At 41.0% G+C, this 21,976-nt stretch overlaps 1 protein-coding gene across 1 annotated transcript in view; it reads left to right on the top strand.

Annotated features, from left to right (window-relative positions):
• The window catches only part of SKAP2 (src kinase associated phosphoprotein 2), a 479,896-nt gene that overhangs the window by 24,969 nt on the left and 432,951 nt on the right, over positions 1-21,976 (top strand). Inside the window, exons 2-3 of the mRNA XM_030202306.1 lie at positions 3,387-3,492; positions 7,374-7,399. Of these exons, the coding sequence (XP_030058166.1) occupies positions 3,387-3,492; positions 7,374-7,399 (132 nt within the window). The remainder of the gene's footprint in view (positions 1-3,386; positions 3,493-7,373; positions 7,400-21,976) is intronic.

Genomic DNA, 21,976 nt, shown 5'->3' with positions numbered 1-21,976 from the left:
AACATGGGCGTAGCCCGAAAGATCTTTCAAGCATGGGGCACCCCTTCGGTGGATCTTTTTGCCACTCATCTTAACAATAAAGTTTCCCAGTTCTAGGCTCAGATCACATAGCAGACTAGCGTCAGATCCCTTTCTCCTACACTAGAGAAAGGGACTTCTGTATCTGTACCCACTGATACCTCTCATAGAGAAGACGTTGCTGAAACTCAAGCAGGACCCTGAACCTATGATCTTACTTGCACCTTACTTGCTGAGATAGATCTGGTTTCCTCTTCTGGAGTTGTCCTCAAAAAGTCAGTGGAGATTGGAATATTTTCTGACCCTCATCACGCAGAACGAGGGATCTCTTCTGCATTCCAACCTCCAATTCATTGCCCTCATGGCTTGGATGTTGAGAGCATAGAATTTGAATCCTTAAACTTGATGGCGGGAGTCTCCCGTATTTTGCTTGTTTCCAGGAAAGACTGCACTAAGAGGTGTTGCTTATTTAAATAGAGGAGGTATGTTTGCTTTCTGGTGTGAGGGCAAGGCCTTAGATTCCTTCACCTGCCCTATTCAAAAACTGCTTGAATACCTCCTGCACCTTTCTGAATCTGGTGCAGTCAGTTCTTATCACCATGTGGGAGGTAAGCCCATCAGTGGCGTTCCTACCCTCGATGACACCCGTGGCGGATCGCCGATGCGCCCCCTCCCCGTGAAATTACACCCCCCTGGGTCCATGCCGCTGGGGGGGGGGGTGTGCCGCGGCGTGCACCTGTGGGCTCCGAGTTCGCTACGCTAACTTCGCTGGTTTGCTGCAGCTCCCTGTGCCCTGGAACAGGAAGTAACCTGTTCCGGGGCAGAGGGAGGGAGCTGCAGCGAACCAGCGAAGTTAGCGTAGCGAACTCGGAGCCCACAGGTGCGTGCCGCGCCACCCCCCAGCGGCATGCACCCAGGGTGGACCGCCCCCACTGCCCCCCCCCCCTTGGTACGCCACTGATGCCCATCTCTGTACAGCCTCTAGTTGTTCGCTTCTTGAGAAACTTGCTGTTGACAAAGCACTCTGTTAAACCTCCAACTGTGTCATGGGATCTCAATGTTGTCCTCACCCAGCTGATGAAAGTTCCTTTTGAGCCACTTGATTCCTGTCATCTGAAGTATTTGACCTGGAAAGTTGTTGTTTTTTTTTTTTTGGTGGTGGTCACTTTAGCTCGCAGAATCAGTGAGCTTCAGGCCCTAGTAGCTGATCCACCTTATACTAAGTTTCACCACAGTAGAATAGTTCTCTGCATCCACCTTACAGAGCAAGACGGAAGGTGGCTGTGAGAGCCTCTTCCCATTCTCCACATACTCACTGAATGTTCCTTCTTAAGGTAGTGTCGGAGGTACATCTTAATCAGTCTATTGTCCTGCCAACATTTTTCCCAGACCACATGCCCATCCTGATGAGAGAGTGCTGCATACCTTAGACTGCAAGTGAGCCTTAAGCCTTCTATATGGAGTGGTCTAAAAAGCCCATAGATCACCTAACTCTTTGTTTCTTTTGACCCAAGCAGGATGAGGGTAGCCACCTGCAAACACACAATTTCTAACTGGCTAGCAGATCTATTTTACTTATGTCTAGGATGGGCTGACTCTGGAGGGTCATGTCAAGGCTCATAATGTCAGAGCCATGGCTATGTCAATAGCCTACTTGAGGTCAGCCTCCACAAAAGAGATTTGCAAAGCTGCAACATGGTCATCTGTACACGCATTCACATTCACTTGAGTTGGATACCTGACGTGATAGCTGGTTCAGGCAGGCAGTCCTGAAGAATTTGTTCAGAGTCTAGAATCCAATTCCACCCCCTAGGCCCAGTTTTTTGTTACAGGCTGCACCTTCACAGCTAGTATTTAAATATATTTAGGTTAATTGACTTCCAAGCCTTGATGTTTGTAGTCCCTATTCTCATAGCATTATTTTCAGTGAGCCTGGTAGCTAGGGATTCCCGGCTGTGAGAATACGAAGGCCTGCTTGAGCTTGGAGAAAGCAAAGTTACTCATCTGTAGCAGGTCTGCGTCAGCAGGCCAAGTATTCTCACATATCTTCCCACCTCCCCTTGGAGTTGTATTTTTTAGCTATCATATATGACTGAGGGATCCACATTTGTGCAGCGGGTAGGAAGGCACCAGCGCATGAGCAGTGGAACACCACTAGAAAGTTCTCAGTCTCGCTAGTCAGCATCCACACCGGGTTCCGTCGGATGGTGTCACCCAGGTGTGAGAATACTTGGCCTGCTGTGCTCAGAGAACACCTGCTACAGGTGAGTAACTTTGCTGTACATTGCCATCAGTGTTCCCAGGATCACAGTTAGGGTTGGGGTGGAGTTGCAATGAACACACATTTGATACAGAGGAGGTAATACTATAAAATAGGCACTAACATTTATGTAGCTGTTACATGTATAAATGATTAAAATAATGGGATTTATGCACGCAAATGCTAAATATGCACCTATGTGCTATTTTGTAAATATGCATATATTTTCCATCGTGTATATTTTAGGCATACACAAAGGTGGAGTCTGGGCAGAGCATGGGCAGGACTTAGTTACACGTACAATTTATAGAATAATATGAGTTATATGTGTATGTGGCATTTAGGTGGGAGCACCTATACCAGCTCTATGGTAATTAGGTAGAGGGAGGAGAGTAATTTATTGATTTTTTTTAAGTGTTTTAACTTTCGGGAGTAATATGGATCATGTTATATAATGTGTTGGACTGATTAAGAGTAATTGTGGGAGCTGGTTGGGACTGAGGATTAGGGAGGAGAGTAGAGAATTCTAGCCTGGGGCAGGGTATTTAAAGAGATATGGGTAGTTTTTTTTTTTTATATTCACTGCTATGATAGTTTTAATTAACTTGTGAGCTGTATGTAAAAAAAAAAAAATAATGTTTACCTACTTTCCTTTATAGAATAGGTGCCACATAGGGACGCTGTACCCCCAGGGTACACAAACATATTTGCACCCTTGGAACAGGTATAAATTTTTATGCTTAAGGATTTGTGCTCGGGCTGTTTCTGGGAGCCTAGTTTATAAAAACATATAGGCAGGAAGTTATCAACATGGGCTACCATTAAGATGTGTTATTGTACCACTAAGTCATGCTATTTTAGCACAGGTCCCATTTTATGCAATAAGATCTAGTTACTAATAACTGGGGTTAACAGTAAAATAACCTGTCTTAATGGTCGCTCATGTTGATAACTCCTCCCCCCCCCCCCCCCCCCCCCAAAATATGTGTCTTTCTGGAATTTTGACTTCAGCATCCTTTTATAAAATTAATCCTTTTGTATTAATGTTCGTTGTCCAAAGTGTATTATTTATTCATTCATAGTGTTTTCTTTTATATTGCCTCATCAGATTTTGAAACATTTGTATCAGATATTCTAAAAGGGGAAAATTTATCAAAGAAAGCCAAGGACAAGAAAGAAGCCCTTATAAAGAAGATAAAGGATATTAAAGCAAGGTATGTTTGGTTTTATTGGTAGAATTCTACTTTATGTTCGGCGCAGTCTTTTTACAAGCAGTTTGACGAGAGTATTGTGTCCAGTTGCACTGGCTGTGTGCCTCTAAAAGGATATAGACAGGGTGGAGGTGGTTCAAAGAGAGGCTACAAAAATGATGCATGGTCGACACCAAAAGTCATCTGTGATGAAATGTGACAGCTGATTGGACAGACCTGGGAGCCCCTCAACCAGGAAAGAGGGGCATCACTCGAGGGTGCTCGAGGCTCCTTCAAACTAGAAAGAAGGGTATCCCTGAAAACAACCTCGAGAGTGAAATACTGAGATAATAGCAGAAAAAGTCCTAGCTGTGAGATGGAAGTAACAAAAGTGCAAGTGGAAATATTTGGCCAAATTATTCAGTTAAATGAACTACCTTTAAAGTTTTCTATAATGCTATATTGACTTTGTACTAGCAGGAGGAAAGAAAAGTGAGCAATCAAGAGTCATTGAAGGGACCACAGAGAAAACCCAGCCATACACAGCACTATAGTAAGAAAACATTTTCTTACCTGGTGCCATGCGGTACCCAGTATCCCTAGGCAATCCAAAACAGTCTTGATTCAAAGCCTCCAGATTGCAGTCAACCAACATTGTTAGAAAATTAAATAACCAGTTCCCATAGCATTATAAGAAAGTGTTTATTGTATCAATGCTGAGAGACAGGGATTCAACAGTCAGATTCTCTGAATTACAAAGCATTGTGCTGCACATTATATAGCGTTACCAGTATTGTGATTTCCATAAGTACAACCCAGGATAATACATGTATGGCTTGTTAGTGCATACACGTAATACTGATTAGTAACATGAAACTTCCTAATCTTTTTAAGTGCCCCTCACTAATGAGTGATGTCCTTTAGGACTACTTATTTTGGCAGAAGGTGCATAAAATGATACAGGCTAGACATGCGTTTTTAGCAAAAGTCAGTCAAGAGGTAGCTTGAAGAGGTCAATGTTTGACCTCTCATATCTTCACACACTTTAGAGGAAACCAAATTCTACCCCAAACCAGTTTGTACCTGTATGATAGGACTATACTATATCCCTGTTATTTAGTATAACTTCTACTTGACTATCTCATTTCATTTCTGTACAGACCCTCTCCTGTAGCCTGACTTGGCCTTTGATGTGAATCACTGAACACTTGCTACCATACTCCTCCCCCACATTCCTTCATTTACTGTGTGTACAATTCATAATAGTAAAATATATAGGCCTAAGATTTCCTTTAAAGCCGAAATAGGTGTACCATAGAGAGGAGAGGCTAGATGTAACATAGTAACATAGTAGATGTCGGCAGAAAAAGACCTGCATGGTCCATTCAGTCTGCCCAACAAGATAAATTCATATGTGTATACCTTACCTTGATTTGTACCTGTCTTTTTCAGGGCACAGACCGTATAAGTCTGCCCAGCAAGATTCCCCGCCTCCCATCACCGGCTCTGGCACAGACCGTATAAGTCTGCCCTCCACTATCCTCGCCTCCCAACCACCAACCCCTCTTCCCCCCACCTGCTCCGCCACCCAATTTCGGCTAAGCTTCTGAGGATCCATTCCTTCTGCACAGGATTCCTTTATGTATATCCCACACATGTTTGAATTCCGTTACCGTTTTCATCTCCACCACCTCCCGCGGGAGGGCATTCCAAGCATCCATCACCCTCTCTGTGAAAAAATACTTCCTGACATCTTTCCTGAGTCTGCACCCCTTCAATCTCATTTCATGTCCTCTCGTTCTACCGCCTACCCATCTCTGGAAAAGATTTGTTTGCGGATTAATACCTTTCAAATATTTGAACGTCTGTATCATATCACCCCTGTTCCTCCTTTCCTCCAGGGTATACATGTTCAGGTCAGCAAGTCTCTCCTCATACGTCTTGGGTGGAGATGATAGACATTCAGATTCCCCAAAGGTATGAGAGCAAAACAAACAAGCCTTCTATAGAAGAAAGCGTGCTCTAGAACAGTGGTTCTCAATTCGGTCCTCGACACACCCTTAGCAAGTCAGGTTTTTTAGATAATCACAATGAATATGCATGAAAGAGAGATTTGCATACAGTGGAGTAAGTGCATGTAAGCTTATCTCATGCATATTCATTGTGGATATCCTGAAAACCTGACTGGCTGGGTGTGTTCTGAGGACTGGGCTGAGAACACCTGAGCTAAATCAAAAGGTCACATTATGAAGCTCCAAAGAGGTTGACCCAGGATTAACAGAAAAAAATGAAGATAAAGATGCATACATCGGCCTCCTGGAGTAGGTGGTGGAGGGAAACATCAGTAAGGGAATTCAAGAATGCCTGGAATAGGTGTAGAGGATCCCGAATATGAAGGGAAATTCTGAGACTAGTTGATATCTGCAACTGCACCACGAATTAAACTAGGCAGATTTAGGTGGGCTTTATATCTGCTGTCAGATTCTCTGTTTCTGTGATTGGCAATGATTTCAAGCAAATGTGTTAACAGTGGACATCTGTGCTATTTGTGTGTTCCATGAAACAATCCATTTTAGAGGAAAGAGTTTTGTACAGATAAGTAAAAATAGTTCTCTAAAACTGTTTCATATGTGTTGTCTTTTCAAAATAAACTGCTAAGCATTTTGTTCCTGCAAGATATTGGGGCCCTTTTTCTAAACTGTGTTTAACAGCTAACTCGGGGTGTTCAGCATGGTAGATGGTAGCACAGGATTATGCTACTCTCTACTGTGCTAGAAAGGATGCTTTGAATTAAAAATCCTGTATGAGCTGTCTAACATGGGAGTGAGCAGGCTCTAGGCAAGACAGCGGTGGGTGGAGGTGTTGCTGGCTGTGACAGTTAATGCACAGGCCTGTACCACATGCTAGCTGTTATGACTGCCAATAGTGCAGCTGAATTTACCACCACTTCACCTCAAGAGACTACTGGAAATTTGATAGCGCAGTGTGCTGGCTATGGAGATGCAGCAGCACTCTTCCCTTGTGTGTCCTTCACCCTGATCACCCCAAAAACATTTCTGAACCCTCCCACAGCATGAGATACCTACTTCATACCCTCTATCACAAGCAGAAGACACCTTGCACTTCTTGATCACAATTAAAAGATCTCCTGCATACCCCAACACAACATGAAGATCTTCCCCAAAATGCCTCCCGACTAACCCTATCTCAGCCATATAAAGAAAGATGGTCCCTAGTGGTAGTACTATGAGACTACTACTAGGGGGTAGGCGCCATTTTGGAGGACAGTGCCAATCCTGGGAGGCAGTGGATTAGGATCGCTGCTACCTGGGATCACTGGCCACCAACGCAGACCCTGCAGGGTTAGTCTTTGGGGGTGGGATAGAGTTTGCCTGGGGTGTGTGGTTTTGTTGGTATTGGGGGGCTGGGTTGTCAGGGGACGGTCTTCAACGTGATCTAGGATGCACAGGAGATCTTTTAATTGTGATTGAGGGATGCAAGAGGGTCTTCAATTTGTAATCGAGAGGGTTTGGAATAGGTATTGGGTACTATGGGTGGTTTGGGGGGGAGGAATGTGCATGGGGGAAGAGTGCTGCCTCAACAGCCCTTCGGCCCTTCACCATGTTATTTGCAGTGGCAGGAAGTGCAGTTGCTCCCACGCTATCTGCAACTGCAAGTAACAGTGTCGTGTGGTGTGGTAAATGTATGTCAGACGCTGGACACCCCCCTGCATTTACCAGATGACTTTGCAGTTAAACGTATACAATTTTGTGGTAAACGTGCAGTAACCACACTTTAGTGAAAGGGCCCCAGTGTTGGATATCAGTAGCTTGGGCTTTACTTTGTCATATGTTTTGTTTTTAGATTTACATTGTTTTCATGTCATTTTGTATTTCTTCCTGCAGCTATCCCCAAGAATTCCAGGATAAAGGTAAATCAATAAAGTTTATATGTGTGGTTATTTAGATAATGCCTTTTAGGGCTGTACTGAGTATTAATATTCAATTCGGTCCCAAATACATTATTCGTATTCGCCTGAATAGTGATTTAAATTAGAATATGAATAATCAAGGGCTCTACTGTGCTAAATCCTACTGAAATAAACACTTGATCTTTGATTTCATGTTGCTTCTTCTATTATTTGTAATATTAAAGCTCAATGCCCATCATTCGTATTTGGCCGAATTATATTTTTCATTATTTGTATTCGTCTGAATAGTAAAATATGCTATTCTGTACAGCTGTAATGTCTTTTTAACAATATATCACCCAGATACCTTGGAGAGACTGTGTAATAACATAGCTAACTTACTAGAACTGAAAAAAAGCACAAAAAAATCCCATCAAAATCCATGTATTGTATACAATGAAAGTAGCAGGACAGTCTCATGATCTGAGGATGCTAGCTCCCCCTGCTGAGCAAACTATTTAAAGCTTCTAGAACCTACTTTTGACAACTTGAATGCTGTGTGGAAATTGTCACAGGCTACCAGTTAGCTTTCTTTTTATCTGATGATAGAAACCTTAAAAAGCAAAGTTTGCTGGCAAGAAACATGCGCTATAAGTGGAACCATAAAGTTCATCAGTGAGATTGTATTTTATAACAGTATAGTTGTGTTATAGAAATGATAAGTAGTAGTAATCTCCAAGACTGTATTGTGTTTAATACTCCTGGTGTTGTAATGTATCTTGTAGGCTGCAGATTTATACCAGCTAGTTATAAGAGTCTTGTGTTTCTTAGTGCCCACAATATTTATAGGAAAGGCTCATAGATTTTCTAGCATTTAAAATAAGTACCATAAAACTGTCATCTGGAAGACCCTGTTAAAACCAGAAGCTCTGATGTTTTAAAGGTTTCACTTTTGCAATATAACCAGCATTGTCCACAGTTACAGTTAGATGTTGTAGGTTTCTAATGCAAATTATTTATATATTAAATCTAAAGTTTGAATGAGAATTACAGAAATGAAATTTCCTTTGCCCTACAGTCCTGATAATTTCCTTTACCTTTAAGATGTCAATGTAAACATTAATTCAGTTTAGGAAGAGTAAAATATTCATCATTAATTGCCTTTAGATTGACTGTCCATGAATACTTCATTCCGTAAATGGGCCCTTTTTAATGAGGCACAACAAGATTTTGTGTGTCCACAAATGGAAACTGAAGCTTGTAGTCCTCTGAATTGTTCTAGGGAGAAATGAGGACAGGATTACATGGTATAAGGAGTTAAACCCTCTGATTTGCAAATGATTGTATGCTCTAATTTACTGTTTCTGAAAGAAGCCCAAAATTGCATGCTCTGTATTTCCATGATACTGATTCTTTGCGAGGTCATGACCTGCAGCCTGTGGATGCTGGTATGAGGGTCACAGTGGGAGGTCAAAGACACTGAATGTGAATCTGTGCAGATGAGAAAAATAATGCCTGGTGTCTTTTATCTGTGAATGGTAGATACCAGAGCATAATTAATATGTATACCAGCTGATAACCTAAGAGGGCACTGACAGTTTTGCTAAACAGGTCAGTCAGCTTTGGAAAGTGGAAATAAAACACTGCAAAACTTTAGGCTTGTTAGTCTTGTTTTTCGCTGAGAAAGTGTGTCAGTTTTAAATTGGTGAGGCAACATATTTAACCTTTTAAAATCAGAGTTGCAGTTGTTTCTTATAGATTGCCTTTCGGCAATTTATATGAATAGATTGCAGATGAATTCTGCAATACGAATTCTTCTGTGTACCCCGTTATCCCTTTTTAATAATTGTTGCTTAATATTGGTTATATGTACAACAAAGGGAGCTCAGAAATAAAAATCCTGCTATTGTACAAACACAAATATGTATTTGAATAATGAAAGACACAAATCCAGCCATTGCACAAAACAGTGGTGTTCTAAACGAGAAATCAAAGTAACGTTATAATACATTGCTATTGTATTTTTCTTTACTTTTAGCTTTTTAAAAAAAATTTCAAGTATAAAACTGAATTGTTGAACATATTTGCAAGCAATATAGTGTTCCACAAGACAAAACCAGGAACACGACAATAAGGAAAATCTATGCAAAAACACAAGAACCTAATTTCAAGAAAAAACAAATGTAGCAGTGTCTCATAGTCTAGTGTCAGAAAAAGCCAAGAACCAAGAGGATAACATGAATACTATATTTCTTCTAAAAAGGAAGGACATCTCTGCTGGTTCTTTTTCCCGATTTACCCTCTTTTAGGATGTGTAAACCCAACTACTAAATTACGTTAAGAAGTGGATTCAGAAGTAGGAGGTGCCACAGCCTTTCCTTGCACAAATGCTCGTACATGAATGGAATAATAAAAAAAAAGACATAACCCTAGGATGTTTCGAAAGACACCTACAAATAACTGTAGCCCATGTGAACCTCCAAAGAACTGTAGCCCATCTGCTAAGAAAGCTGTGGGCTTCTGTATTTTCAGCCAGTCATTTGTAAGCCTTAGCCTGTGCAACTGGTTTCCTAGTCTTTTGCCCTCCTGCCCTTATGGTTTTCAGGTTCTTGCTGACAGTATATTGCAGCGCTGTGTACGCCTTGTAGTGCTATAAAAATGCTAAATAGTAGTAGTAGTAGTACTAGCTATTTCGCTGGTCCCCATTTACCATTGCAGACATGGTCAGTTATGATTTTTTAAAAACTTTTCTTATGAAATAGTTCTGTGTTTTATTTCAGAGAAATATTAAAGCAGCATTACGTACCTGCTGTACACCGCCTTGGGTGAATCTCTTCATAAACATCGTTAATAAATCCAAATCAATCAATAAATAAAATAAATATCTGATGACACTGCTGCCTGTGGAAGATAAAAGGGTGCATAGATCCTGTTCATTATGATGCATTATCTGTGTAACATGGGAATTAGTGTTAACTGTTAATGTGGCTCCATATTATTAGTAAACTCAGCATATTATTAAAGTACTTATTTCCAAATCCCACTAAGTCCGTATTATTTGCATTGGACTTAGAGGGTTTTGGAAATAAGCCCTGCAGTTAGTGTGTGCTAATTCCAGTGTTAAACAGTTAACATAAAAAGCGCCATGTCAGGATATGGAATGATTGGGGACTGTGCTTAAGTTAACATGGAGCTTATTTACTTCATATTTATCTGCTAATGTGGCTGGGGTGTATCTAACTGCATTCTACATTTTGAGGGCAATTCTATAATTGGTAGCCTCCATTTCGGCACCCCGAGGGTATATGTAGGAGCCTTTTCTTTAAAGGAACTTATGCTCCTAGTTCCATTCTCTTTTTATTTATTTATTTATTTATTGGGATTTATTAACCGCCTTTATGAAGCGATTTACCCAAGGAGGTGTACAGCAGGTACAGTTTAACATCAAACTTACAATTTTGTTAACAGCATGACATTAGTAAAATGACCAAGTTCAAACATAAATATAATGAATGAGGTAAACTTGAAAATAGCAAATTGAAACCTAATAATAGTACTACTGTTAAACAGTATCAAAAATATAGCATTTAACAGCACTGAAATTCAAATAACAGAGATACAATATGTCAACATAATACTAATGAAATACCTAATAAGCACACAATTAGAACATTCAAATAACATTGCTATGATACTAATGCTATTCTACAACACAGCTTACCATATAGCTGAGGTGCCAAGTGCAGATGTGGACAAGATGGGTGGTACAGAGTCAGTTGGGATAAATAGATGGGTGGCTAAACTGGCAAGTTCTTTGTAGAGTTAAACAAGATATAAGGAACTGATCTACGTTTCAGTGTGTGTAGCAAGCTAGTCCAGGTGTAGAATGAGTGTATAGTCAGTCACCCTATGCATTAAAGACTTGGGAGAAGAGCCAAGCTTTTACCTGCTTCCTGAAGTAAAGGTAGTCTTGAGTTATACATAGCCCCTCTGGCAGTAAATTCCAGAGAGTGGGAGCTACTTCTGAGAAGGCCCACTGGCAGGTATCACATCCTGCAATTTCTTTTGATGAGGGGACAGATAGGATAGGCTCCTAGAGGTCTCAAAGGTCTGTAAAGGGCTAATTTATTCTTTAAGTACTCTGGCCCATTTTGTCTGAGGGCCTTGAAAATCAAACATAGAGTTTTAAATTTAGCCCTGTAAGGTACTGGTAGCCAGTGTAGTTTTTGCAAACTTAATGCATGAGGTAGCATTATAGTTTATTTATTTAAAACATTTATAACCCGCATAATTCATAGAGCTCTTGGCGGTTTACAATAAGTACATTCATACTGATGAAATGACAAATCATAATAAAACATAACCATCACATATATACTACACCAAGGACTCCCCACATAGTAAGCAAACTACCATCAACTACACATTATTCACTAGTTTACCAAAGCAGATATGACTCCTACCTAAACAGAGGCTCGCTGGTCACCAAATGTCTCTAAGAATAACAATGTTTTAAGCTCCCTCCTAAATTGATCTAAGGCCTTCAAAGACCTTATGTACATAGGCAACTCGTTCCACTATTTTGGCCCCACAACTTTAAAAGAAGACCTGTGAAATTCATCTAGCTTGATAACCTGAAAAGATGGCACTTCCAGAAGGTAGCATTAGAAGATCTTAAAGCTCTTGCAGGTTGGTACGCTCGTAAGGAGGAAGATAGAACAGGAGAAACCTGATTATTTCACACCCTATGTGAAAGTTTTAAAAGCAATCCTCCGGTTAATAGGGAGCCAATGCAACGTTTTTAAAATGGTAGTGACATGCTTATACTGGGAATAGCAGTAAAGGACTCAGACTACAGCATTTTGAGCAACCTGCAAGGGTTTTAAAACATTTTCATGCAAGCCCAGAAGTAGACCATTACAGTAATTGACGCATGGAATAACAATACTCTCAATAATGAAATGGAAGTTCAAGAAGGTAAGAAGGTCTTGCAGAGGCCTAGTCAACCTTAGCCTCTAAAATAGTTGCTTAATTACTTTCTGAACATGCATCTTAATTGTTAGCTTAGAATTTAACAAGACACCTAGATTTCTAATAGACTTAACAATTGGGGTAGACACATTGATAATGAGAAAGTCAGGTGGAATACTATCGAGCGAAAAACCAGACAGAATTAAGATCTGTGTTTTTACCATATTCAGATGAAGATGATTGCCCCATAATCACTGATTAACAGTATTCAGATATTGTGGATTAAAAACTGGTTGAAGGATAGGAAACAGAGAGTGGGGTTAAATGGGCAGTATTCACAATGGAGAAGGGTAGTTAGTGGGGTTCCTCAGGGGTCAGTGCTAGGACTGCTGCTCTTTAGTATATTTATAAATGATTTAGAGATGGGAGTAACTAGTGAGGTAATTAAATTTGCTGATGACACAAAGTTATTCAAAGTCGTTAATTCGCAAGAGGATTGTGAAAAATTACAGAAGGACCTTATGAGACTGGGCGACTGGGCGGCTAAATGGCAGATGACGTTTAATGTGAACAAGTGTAAGGTGATGCATGTGGGAAAAAAGAACCCGAATTATAGCTACGTCAAGCAAGGTTCCACGTTAGGAGTTACGGACCAAGAAAGGGATCTGGGTGTTGTCATTGATAATACACTGAAACCTTCTGCTCAGTGTGCTGCTACGGCTAGGAAAGCGAATAGAATGTTGGGTTTTATTAGGAAAGGTATAGAAAACAGGTGTGAGGATGTTATAATGCCGTTGTAGTGTTCCATGGTGCGACCGCACCTTGAGTATTGTGTCCAATTCTGGTCGCCGCATCTCAAGAAAGATATAGTGGAATTGGAAAAGGTGCAGTGAAGGGCGACAAAAATGATAGTGGGGATGGGACGACTTCCCTATGAAGATAGACTAAGAAGGCTAGGGCTTTTCAGCTTGGAGAAGAGACGGCTGAGGGGAGACATGATAGAGGTATATAAAATAATGAGTGGAGTGGAACAGGTGGATGTGAAGCGTCTGTTCACGCTTTCCAAAAATACTAGGACTAGGGGGCATGCGATGAAACTACAGGAGAAAAGTTTTCTTCACCGAACGCGTAATTAAACTCTGGAATTCGTTGCCGGAGAACGTGGTGAAGGCGGTTAGCTTGGCAGAGTTTAAAAAGGGTTTGGACGGTTTCCTAAAGGACAAGTCCATAGACCGCTACTAAATGGACTTGGGAAAAATCCACAATTTCGGGAATAACATGTATAGAATGTTTGTACATTTGAGAAGCTGCCAGGTGCCCTTGACCTGGATTGGCCGCTGTCGGGTACAGGATGCTGGGCTTGATGGGCCTTTGGTCTTTTCCCAGTATGGCATTACTTATGTACTTAGATAAAAAGTAACTTAGAAGTATCGTCAATAGCTCTGCCAAGCTCCACCAAAAATTGGAATATCATTGCATATAGTTTATAAGTAAGCTGAAAACAATTCAGGAGTCTACACAGAGGTAACAAAGTTGTTAAACAGCATAGCAGAAAGTGCTGAACCTTGCGGCACACCTGAAAAACAATTTTGCTCATTTGAGCATTCAGAATTGACAGAAACAACATATATTTCTTGCCTACTACAAAAAGATTTAAACCAATCAAAGACTAAGCCATTCAGCCTAATAGATCAAAGCCTTTTTAATCAATATGGTATGATTAATTGCATCGAAGGCTGCAGATTTGTCCAGGCTTACCAGAAGATAACGCTTACCTTTATCAAAATCCCCTCTGACAGTATCCAAAATAGAAATTAGCAATCTTTCAGTATCATACAATGACCGGAAACTAAATTTATTCATATCCAAACATTGTACTTTTCTACAAAGTCAATGAGTTGGTCATAAACCAGCTTTTCAATAATCTTCACCAAGAAAGGGAGTAAAGAGAGAAGCCTGTAACTAAGGATTACATCAGAAATAAGAGATGTGCTCTTTAACAATGGTCTAACAGGTCTCTTCAATGCATCAGGCATAAATCTTTCAGAAAAAGACAAATTAATAATATCTCTGATTACCTCGCTAATTTGGTGTTTCAAAGACTTACAGTATTGAAGGATGACATACATCTAATGGGCAGTTAAGATGTTCCTTCTTTGCCAACAGACGTGCACTTTTGTATGCCTGCAATTCTAGGTTATAGGTCATTAAGGTAATCTCTCATAGCGCCTTAACTTTTGCTTAAGCAATCTAAGATCCCTACTATACCCTGTGCTCTATGGCGGTGTGCCCTGTGATGGTCACACATAGGGGCTACCAAATCATACACGTTAGACAGTATTGAATTCCAAGACTCAACAGCCGCAGAGATGCCCGAACAATCAAACTTCATCAGGTTAGTAATAACTACCGATTTCAAATCCAACAACTTGAACAATTCCCGAGATTGATAATTAGTGGAACAACACGATGTGAGGATACTAACACTGTTTGCTTGCATTTTCATAAACAATTGAACTAAATAATTATCAGACCTAGCTACCCTTCTCAACTCAGTGACCCCAACCCTCTGTGTTGGCAACCATTTATCTACAAAAAAATCTAAGATATGGCCGGCTATGTGGGTAGGTTCTTTTACAATTTGTTTCCAGCCCAAAACATTTAGAATTTGTAAAACGCAGGATATATAGTCATCATTACTGTGAATTAAAATCTCCCAGTATCATCAATTTGCAAGGGGGAAAATAAAGATCAACTAAAAATTTGACTAAAGCTGAGAAATCCTTCTGAAGGACCCCAGTCGCACAATATAACTGCACAATATTCAGAACAGAAGTTAAAGCCAAAATTTCCATATCCTTGAGCTGTATACCCTCTCTTTTAGTGAATCTTAGAGAATCTATAAATACTACTGCCACACCCCTCCTTTTTTATTCCCCTCTTGTGCCTGAAATAAAGCCAAATAATTTAGTGGATCTAGTTGATGGAGGAGTACCAGATCTTCAACCAATAACTAAGATTGTTAAATAATAAATATCTATATTTTCATCCCTTAATCATATCATATCATATATATAGAACCATAATCTTATTTCTCACCAATATAGAATTTATAAGAACTACATTCAAATGAGAGGAAGTTGTAATCTGCTGAGTAGAGGTTTAAAGAATTTCATGTAAGCATGTTTCTCCGTGCTGTTGCTTGCTATAGTGCATGCTATAGTGGGATAGATCACCATAACGACCTCTACCAGTCACCACAGCAATAACAAAATTCCCCATTTACAGGCTAAACAGATGCACAATAAACCCAATCAGAATCCCATTAAATCTCACCACTTTAGGCCAACGTCCGCCTGAAATCTGCACGAAGGAGTACACATAGGAGCTGGCCTTTGTCAGCATGAGAAGGAGGCATGCGATGCCTCCAGCGTCAGGATAGGCCGTTTGAAGCATCAAGGATCCCCTCATGTCACAAGGGGGCAGAGCCAACCTGTCCTGGACTAGAGCTCTGGCGCTAGTGTTTTAATCAAAGAGAAGGTAGATCAATCAGAGCTGCCAAAACTGCGCTTCTAGGAGGCAGCCCAGAAATGGTGCACAGTGCTGGAAAGTCACTCTTGCATCGGGATCGGCCGTTTGAAGCATCAAGGCCCCCCTCTGATGTCACAAGGGGCAGAGCCAGACTGTCCTGGAATAGAGCTCCGGCGCTAGTGTTTTCTATCAGGTGCCTTGGGTCTACAATTGAATAACAGAATAATTTGGTATCGCAGTGCCTATCATGTATGTACTTACACTTGCGCTGGCATAAGTGCAAGTACCTAAATATAGCAGGGACATGTGTAAATTAAAATATTCTTTAAGCTAGATGCTCCTTCCCTGTGTACACCCTCTTTGCAAATACCTGCTATGTAAGTTAAGTAGGTATTTGCAGGATTGTTCTTAGGCAGAATATTCACCCTTATGTGTGTTATTAATCTAAACATTTATGCACATGTAAGTGTGAGCACCTGGTTTATGGAATTGCCATCACATGCATTCACACTAAATGCAAACTGTCTTAATGTACAGTAAAGAACATTTCAGTGTCATAACTTTGGAGGACATTTATTATACAACCTTTGCATTTACCATGCTACTTTTTGCTGTTAAAGTGTGGTAAATGCACAGGTAGTTATGTTTTTTTCCTGTGTAATGTGGTAACAGTGGTTAGCATATCTGGGTTTAAAAAAGGTTTGGAGAAGTTGCTGGAGGAAAAGTCCATAGTCTGCTATTGAGATAGACATGGGGAAGCCAATGCTTGCCCTGGGTTTGGTAGCATGGAATGTTGCTACTATTTGCATTTTTACCAGGTATTTGTGACCTGGATTGGCCACTATTGGAAACAGGCTACTGGGCTAGACGGACCATTGATCTGATCCAGTATGGCTATTCTTGTGTTCTTAGTGACTTCACTTTCTTGAACTTCTCATGGCCTGCTAACCATTAGGCAGACTAGGCAGCAGAAAGGAGTAGCAGCAGCCAAAAGGAAAAAACAATAGTGTTGAATATTGGCGGCAATTGGGTAACTTCTAGTGGCCACCAAAGAACTGGATATTCAGCATCAGTATCTGGGTAAAGGCTGACGCTAAATATCTGGGTGAAGAAATACCCCCAGCAGCCAATGTTTATAAAAACACCAACTACTGGGTAAAGTTTTTATTATTTCAGATCACAATGTCCAATTACCTGTTTGTACAGCATCATTCTGGGAGGGGTGGTGTTAGGATGATCATGATTTTTAATTATCCAAATCTTGGTGGGGGGAAGGGGTTGGGCCTGAAAACTGAGGAGTGCAAGGCTGAAGGTTCACCTTTGCACTGGCTCTGGCACCTGTACACTGTGGGACAGAGAGGCACTGAAAGGGGAGGGGGTTTGCAAATAATAACGTGTAAAAGGAAAAGAGAAAATAAATATAGCAAATATTGTCTTCTTCAGCCATAATCCAGTTTGCTGGCAGGTGGTTCAGAATATATTACAGAAAACATTTATAACAACATAGGGCTTTCATGATTAACTGCAGAGAGCCAAAAAAATCCACTGCTTTTATGAAAAAAAGTAAAAATAGCCATGCATATGGAAACAGAAAGAAAAATTAATTTCAGAAGCCAAAAATTTACTGAACATATTTTGAAACAACAAAGGTCATATTGTATTAATCAAAACCATGTAACAACTAAGATGTACACTAAATCCTTGGAAAAAAAATAGAAAGTATCTTGCAAGACATCTGGATTTCAGTCAGAATCCTGGTTCCTGCTTGATGCTTTTTGACTGCAATTTTATAGAGAAGAAAAATAGAGTTTAACAGTTTTTAAGTGAGCCTGTTGCAGGCAGTGATTGCAAAGGCGCTGACCACCGTGGAGAGAAAGTGATCCAGATATTCAATGCCAGGCCTAATCTGGGCACCAGCCTTGACTATCCAGGTCATTGGTGGTTGCTTGAAGTTAACAGCTGATCGTTAGAACAGCCATTTTACTGTCCTAATGTTATCAGGACACGTATTTGATTAGTGAACTGAAATTTGCTACTAAGGGCCAGATTCTATATATGATGCCTGAAAAATCCTTCGGAACAAATTTCCGCCTAAGCGTATTCGAAAAGCAGCACCTAGATTTAGGCGCGGTATATAGAATATGCTTAGTTGATATCCCTACAGATACTAATACAAAAAAATCCTGCAGTCTCTGGTATATAAAGTACAATACTAAATATCCAAACCAGGACACAAGTTGCTGAAACTCAAAAGTTGTTCAAACTCAAATGCACTGCAAAGGCTACCCACACTATATTAGTATATATTTCAAAAATTTTTTATGTGAATACCCTCAGAATTTCCACTCATTACTGCAAGTGATAATATCACTGCCTGGTGGTTCAGCACTTCGTTCATCGGGTAATTCTTTTTGTATACTTTATGATGCTGATCAGGTGATGTTAATCCTCCATTCACCTGCTATAAAATGTAATATACTTATATATAAACAGTAGCCAATGCTGCTAATATAATCAACGAATTCACATGCAAGTATCTTGTAATCCGTGAAAGCTCCGTCTGGTGCGAGTCAAAAATTATATTCTTCAATAGCCTTCCCCTTTAAAGACGCAGGTCACAGCTCAGCAGATGTTGAGGTTGTTGGGCCATATGGCCTCTACTGTTCATGTGACACCCATATCACATCCTCACATGAGAACTGCCCAATGAACCCTGGCTTCCCAGTGATATCAGGTCACAGGGAACCTAGACAATGTCATCCAAGTTCCGCCAGAGCTGGTTCAGTCCCTACTCTGGTGGACAATTTCATCCATTTTGTCTCTGGGACTCCCATTCCAACTTCCACAGCCCACGGAAGTGCTGATGACAGATGCATCCTGCCTAGGATGGGGAGCTCATTTAGATGGGCTTCACACTCAAGGTGCTTGGTTAGCCCAGGAAACTGATTTGGAAATCTATCTTCTGGAGCTTCGGGCAATCTGGAACATTCTAAAGGCTTTCAGGGATCGGCCAAACAACCAAATTGTATTTATTCAAACATACAATCAGGTTGCCATGTACTACACAAACAAGCAGGGAGGCACCAGATTATGCCCTCTGTGTCAGGAGGCCATCCAGATGTGGCAGGCGCAACAGCACAGGATGCTCCTCAAGGCCACTTACCTGGCAGGAAAATTCAACAGCCTGGTGACAGACTGAGCAAGGTCATTCAACCGCATGAGTGGTTCCTTAGCATGGACATTGCCCGCGAGAACTTTCAAGCATGGGGCACCCCCTCAGTGGACCTTTTTGCCACTCAGTCCAATCACAAAGTCCCTCAGTTCTGTTCCAGGCTCCAGGCCCATGACAGATTAGAGTTGAATGCCTTCCTCCTTCATTGGGAGGTAGGACTTCTGTATGCGTATCCTCCCATTCCTCTTGTGGGGAAGACTTTGATGAAACTCAGGCAAGACTGCGGGGCCATGATCATGATCACTCCCTACTGGCCCTGGCAGATCTGGTTCCCTCTTCTTGTGGAGTTATTCTCCGAAGAACCGTGGATGTTGGAGCATTTTCTGACTCTCATCACACAGAAAGAGGGATCTCTTTTTTGCATCCCGACCTCTGATCTCTTGCTCTCACAGCTTGGATGTTGAGAGCTTAGAATTTGCTTCCTTGCATCTTCCTGGGGGTGTCTCCAGGGTCTTGCTGGCTTCCAGAAAAGATTCAACTAAGAGTTTAAATGGAGGAGGTTTGCCATCTGGTGTGAAGGCAAGGCCCTAGATCCTATTTCCTGTGCTGCACAGACCCTGCTTGAATACCTTCTGCACCTCTCCAGGTTCTGGTCTCAAGACCAACTCCACAAGGGTTCACCTCAGTGCGTTTAGTGCTTATCATCAATGTGCAAAGGGTAAACCCATCTCTGGACAGCCTCTAGTTGTTTGCTTCATGAGAGGTTTGCTGTTGACAAAGCCCCCTTTCAAACCTCCACTTTGGTAATGGGACCTCAACATCCTTCTCACACAGCTAATGAAAGCTCCTTTTGAGCCACTTGATTCCTGACATCTGAAGTACTTGACCTGGAAGATCATATTTTGGGTGGCTGTTACTTCAGCTCGCAGTGTCAGTAAGCTTCAGGCTTTAGTGGCGGATACATCTTATAGGAAGTTTCATCATAATAGAGTAGTCCTCCGCATGCACCCTAAGTGCCTATCTAAGGTTGTATTGGAGTTCCATCAGAATCAATTGACCCCCGACCTCATACCCATCCTGACGAAAGCGCACTGCACACCTTGGACTGCAAGCAAGCATTGGCCTTTTACTGGGCCCTACAGACAGTCCACCCAACTTTTTGTTTCTTTTGATCCCAATAGGATGGGGTTTGCCATTGAGAAACCTACCATTTCCAGTTGGATGGCAGATTGCATTTCTTGTACTTATGCCCAGGCTGGACTGACCCTTGAGTGTTATGTCAGGCTCACAATGCCAGAGTCATGGCTGTGTTGGTAGCGCACTTGAGGTCAGCCTCTGTTGAAGAAATTTGCAAGGCTGTGATGTGGTCTTCAGTCCACACATTCACATCTCATTACTGCATTGAGCAAGATATCCGATGCAACAGTTGGATGCTGCAGAATTTGTTTGGGGTCTAGAGTCCAACTCCACCCTTCTTGGCCCATTTTGTTCTGTTCCAGACTGCACTCTCACCCAGTTGTATATAGTTTCAAGTTAATTACTTTTTTGCCCTCACCGTTGCGAGGTTCAATTGACCATTGGTGGTTGTTTTTTGTGAGCCTGGTAGCTTGGAATTCCCATCTGTGAGAATTATTGGCCTGCTTGTCCTTAGAGAAAGCAAAGGTACTTACCTGTAGCAGGTATTCTCTGAGGACAGCAGGCCTTATATGCTCACATTGCCTCCCACCTCCCCTTGGAGTTGTCTCCTTTTTATTATGTTTTATATTGTGCTGCTGGTCCTGCACTCTCGCGGCAGATGGGAAGGCACTCGCGCATGCACTATGGAGCGTGTCTCTCCCTCAAAGACCTGTTTTTTAAGCTTCTTACAAGCTCTAGATCGGTAACGCGGACCTGTATTACCCATCTGTTAGAAAATAAGGCCTGCTGTCCTTGGAGAATAACTACTACAGGTAAGTACCTTCGCTTTGCCAAAAGCAAAAGATAAACCAGAGTCATAGTCTTAACTGCTAGCACCATAGCATTAATTAAACTTCTTTTAAACTACCCAGATCAACCAAATACTGTTTTGAGGAAACAAATGACATTAATGAGCACTGACATTAATTATTCTCTTGAGGATATACAGGGACCTATACACGGCTTTCCTTTGTGCAATAACTTTTACAAGGAAGTATTTTTAAACTGATCATTAATTTTATAGCCACAGGAATGAGTTGCAGAATTTATGCTGTTGTCATTGGCACCGGCTCAAGACACTGCTGACATGATGCCTGATTGCAATAGAATGGCTGTCAGCTAATGACTATATAGACATTTCATTTGAACATATATTTCTTTTAAATATATGGTGTATAATTTGTTCCATTATATTGTAAATTGTATTTGGATTTATTTACCTGATACTGACTGAGAACTTGTGCTTCACTTTTCTACTATATTAGTACAAGTTGAAATTGTTGGGTTTAAATTTTTTTTTCTAGGATTGTTATTTCCCCTTTTCTATTTCTCTGCAGGATGTCTGCTGTCATTTAGTTATGTTCTCACCAATTGCCACATGCTTATGAACTGTTTCAACAATTCATAAGTTCCTTTAAAAAAAACTATAGCCAAGCATATCCACACACAGGGTAGTTCTATGTGCTGTACTTTTTTCTCTCTAATTCTCTAAAATATGTGTGCGAGTGCAGAGAGGTCAATAAATAATGGGAATTTAGATATAGCACAAGCACAGTAAAAATTCACCATATATATTGATTCCCCTTCATACATCCTGTGTATATACTTGAAACTAATGAGGTGCAATTGTCATGCTCTGTTCTTTTCCTTCATATCCAGTTTGCAGAATGTATTGGAGTGTCTTAATATTTTCTTCTCCTCTCCATCTGTGCTTGCTGAGTGAAGGTAAAGAATCAGAGAAACAGTCT

Source organism: Microcaecilia unicolor, chromosome 1 (genome assembly GCF_901765095.1).
Source record: "Microcaecilia unicolor chromosome 1, aMicUni1.1, whole genome shotgun sequence".
Lineage (NCBI taxonomy): Eukaryota > Metazoa > Chordata > Amphibia > Gymnophiona > Siphonopidae > Microcaecilia > Microcaecilia unicolor.
Note: the sequence above shows the minus strand (reverse complement) of the source record. Positions and strands in the feature narration are given on the sequence as shown.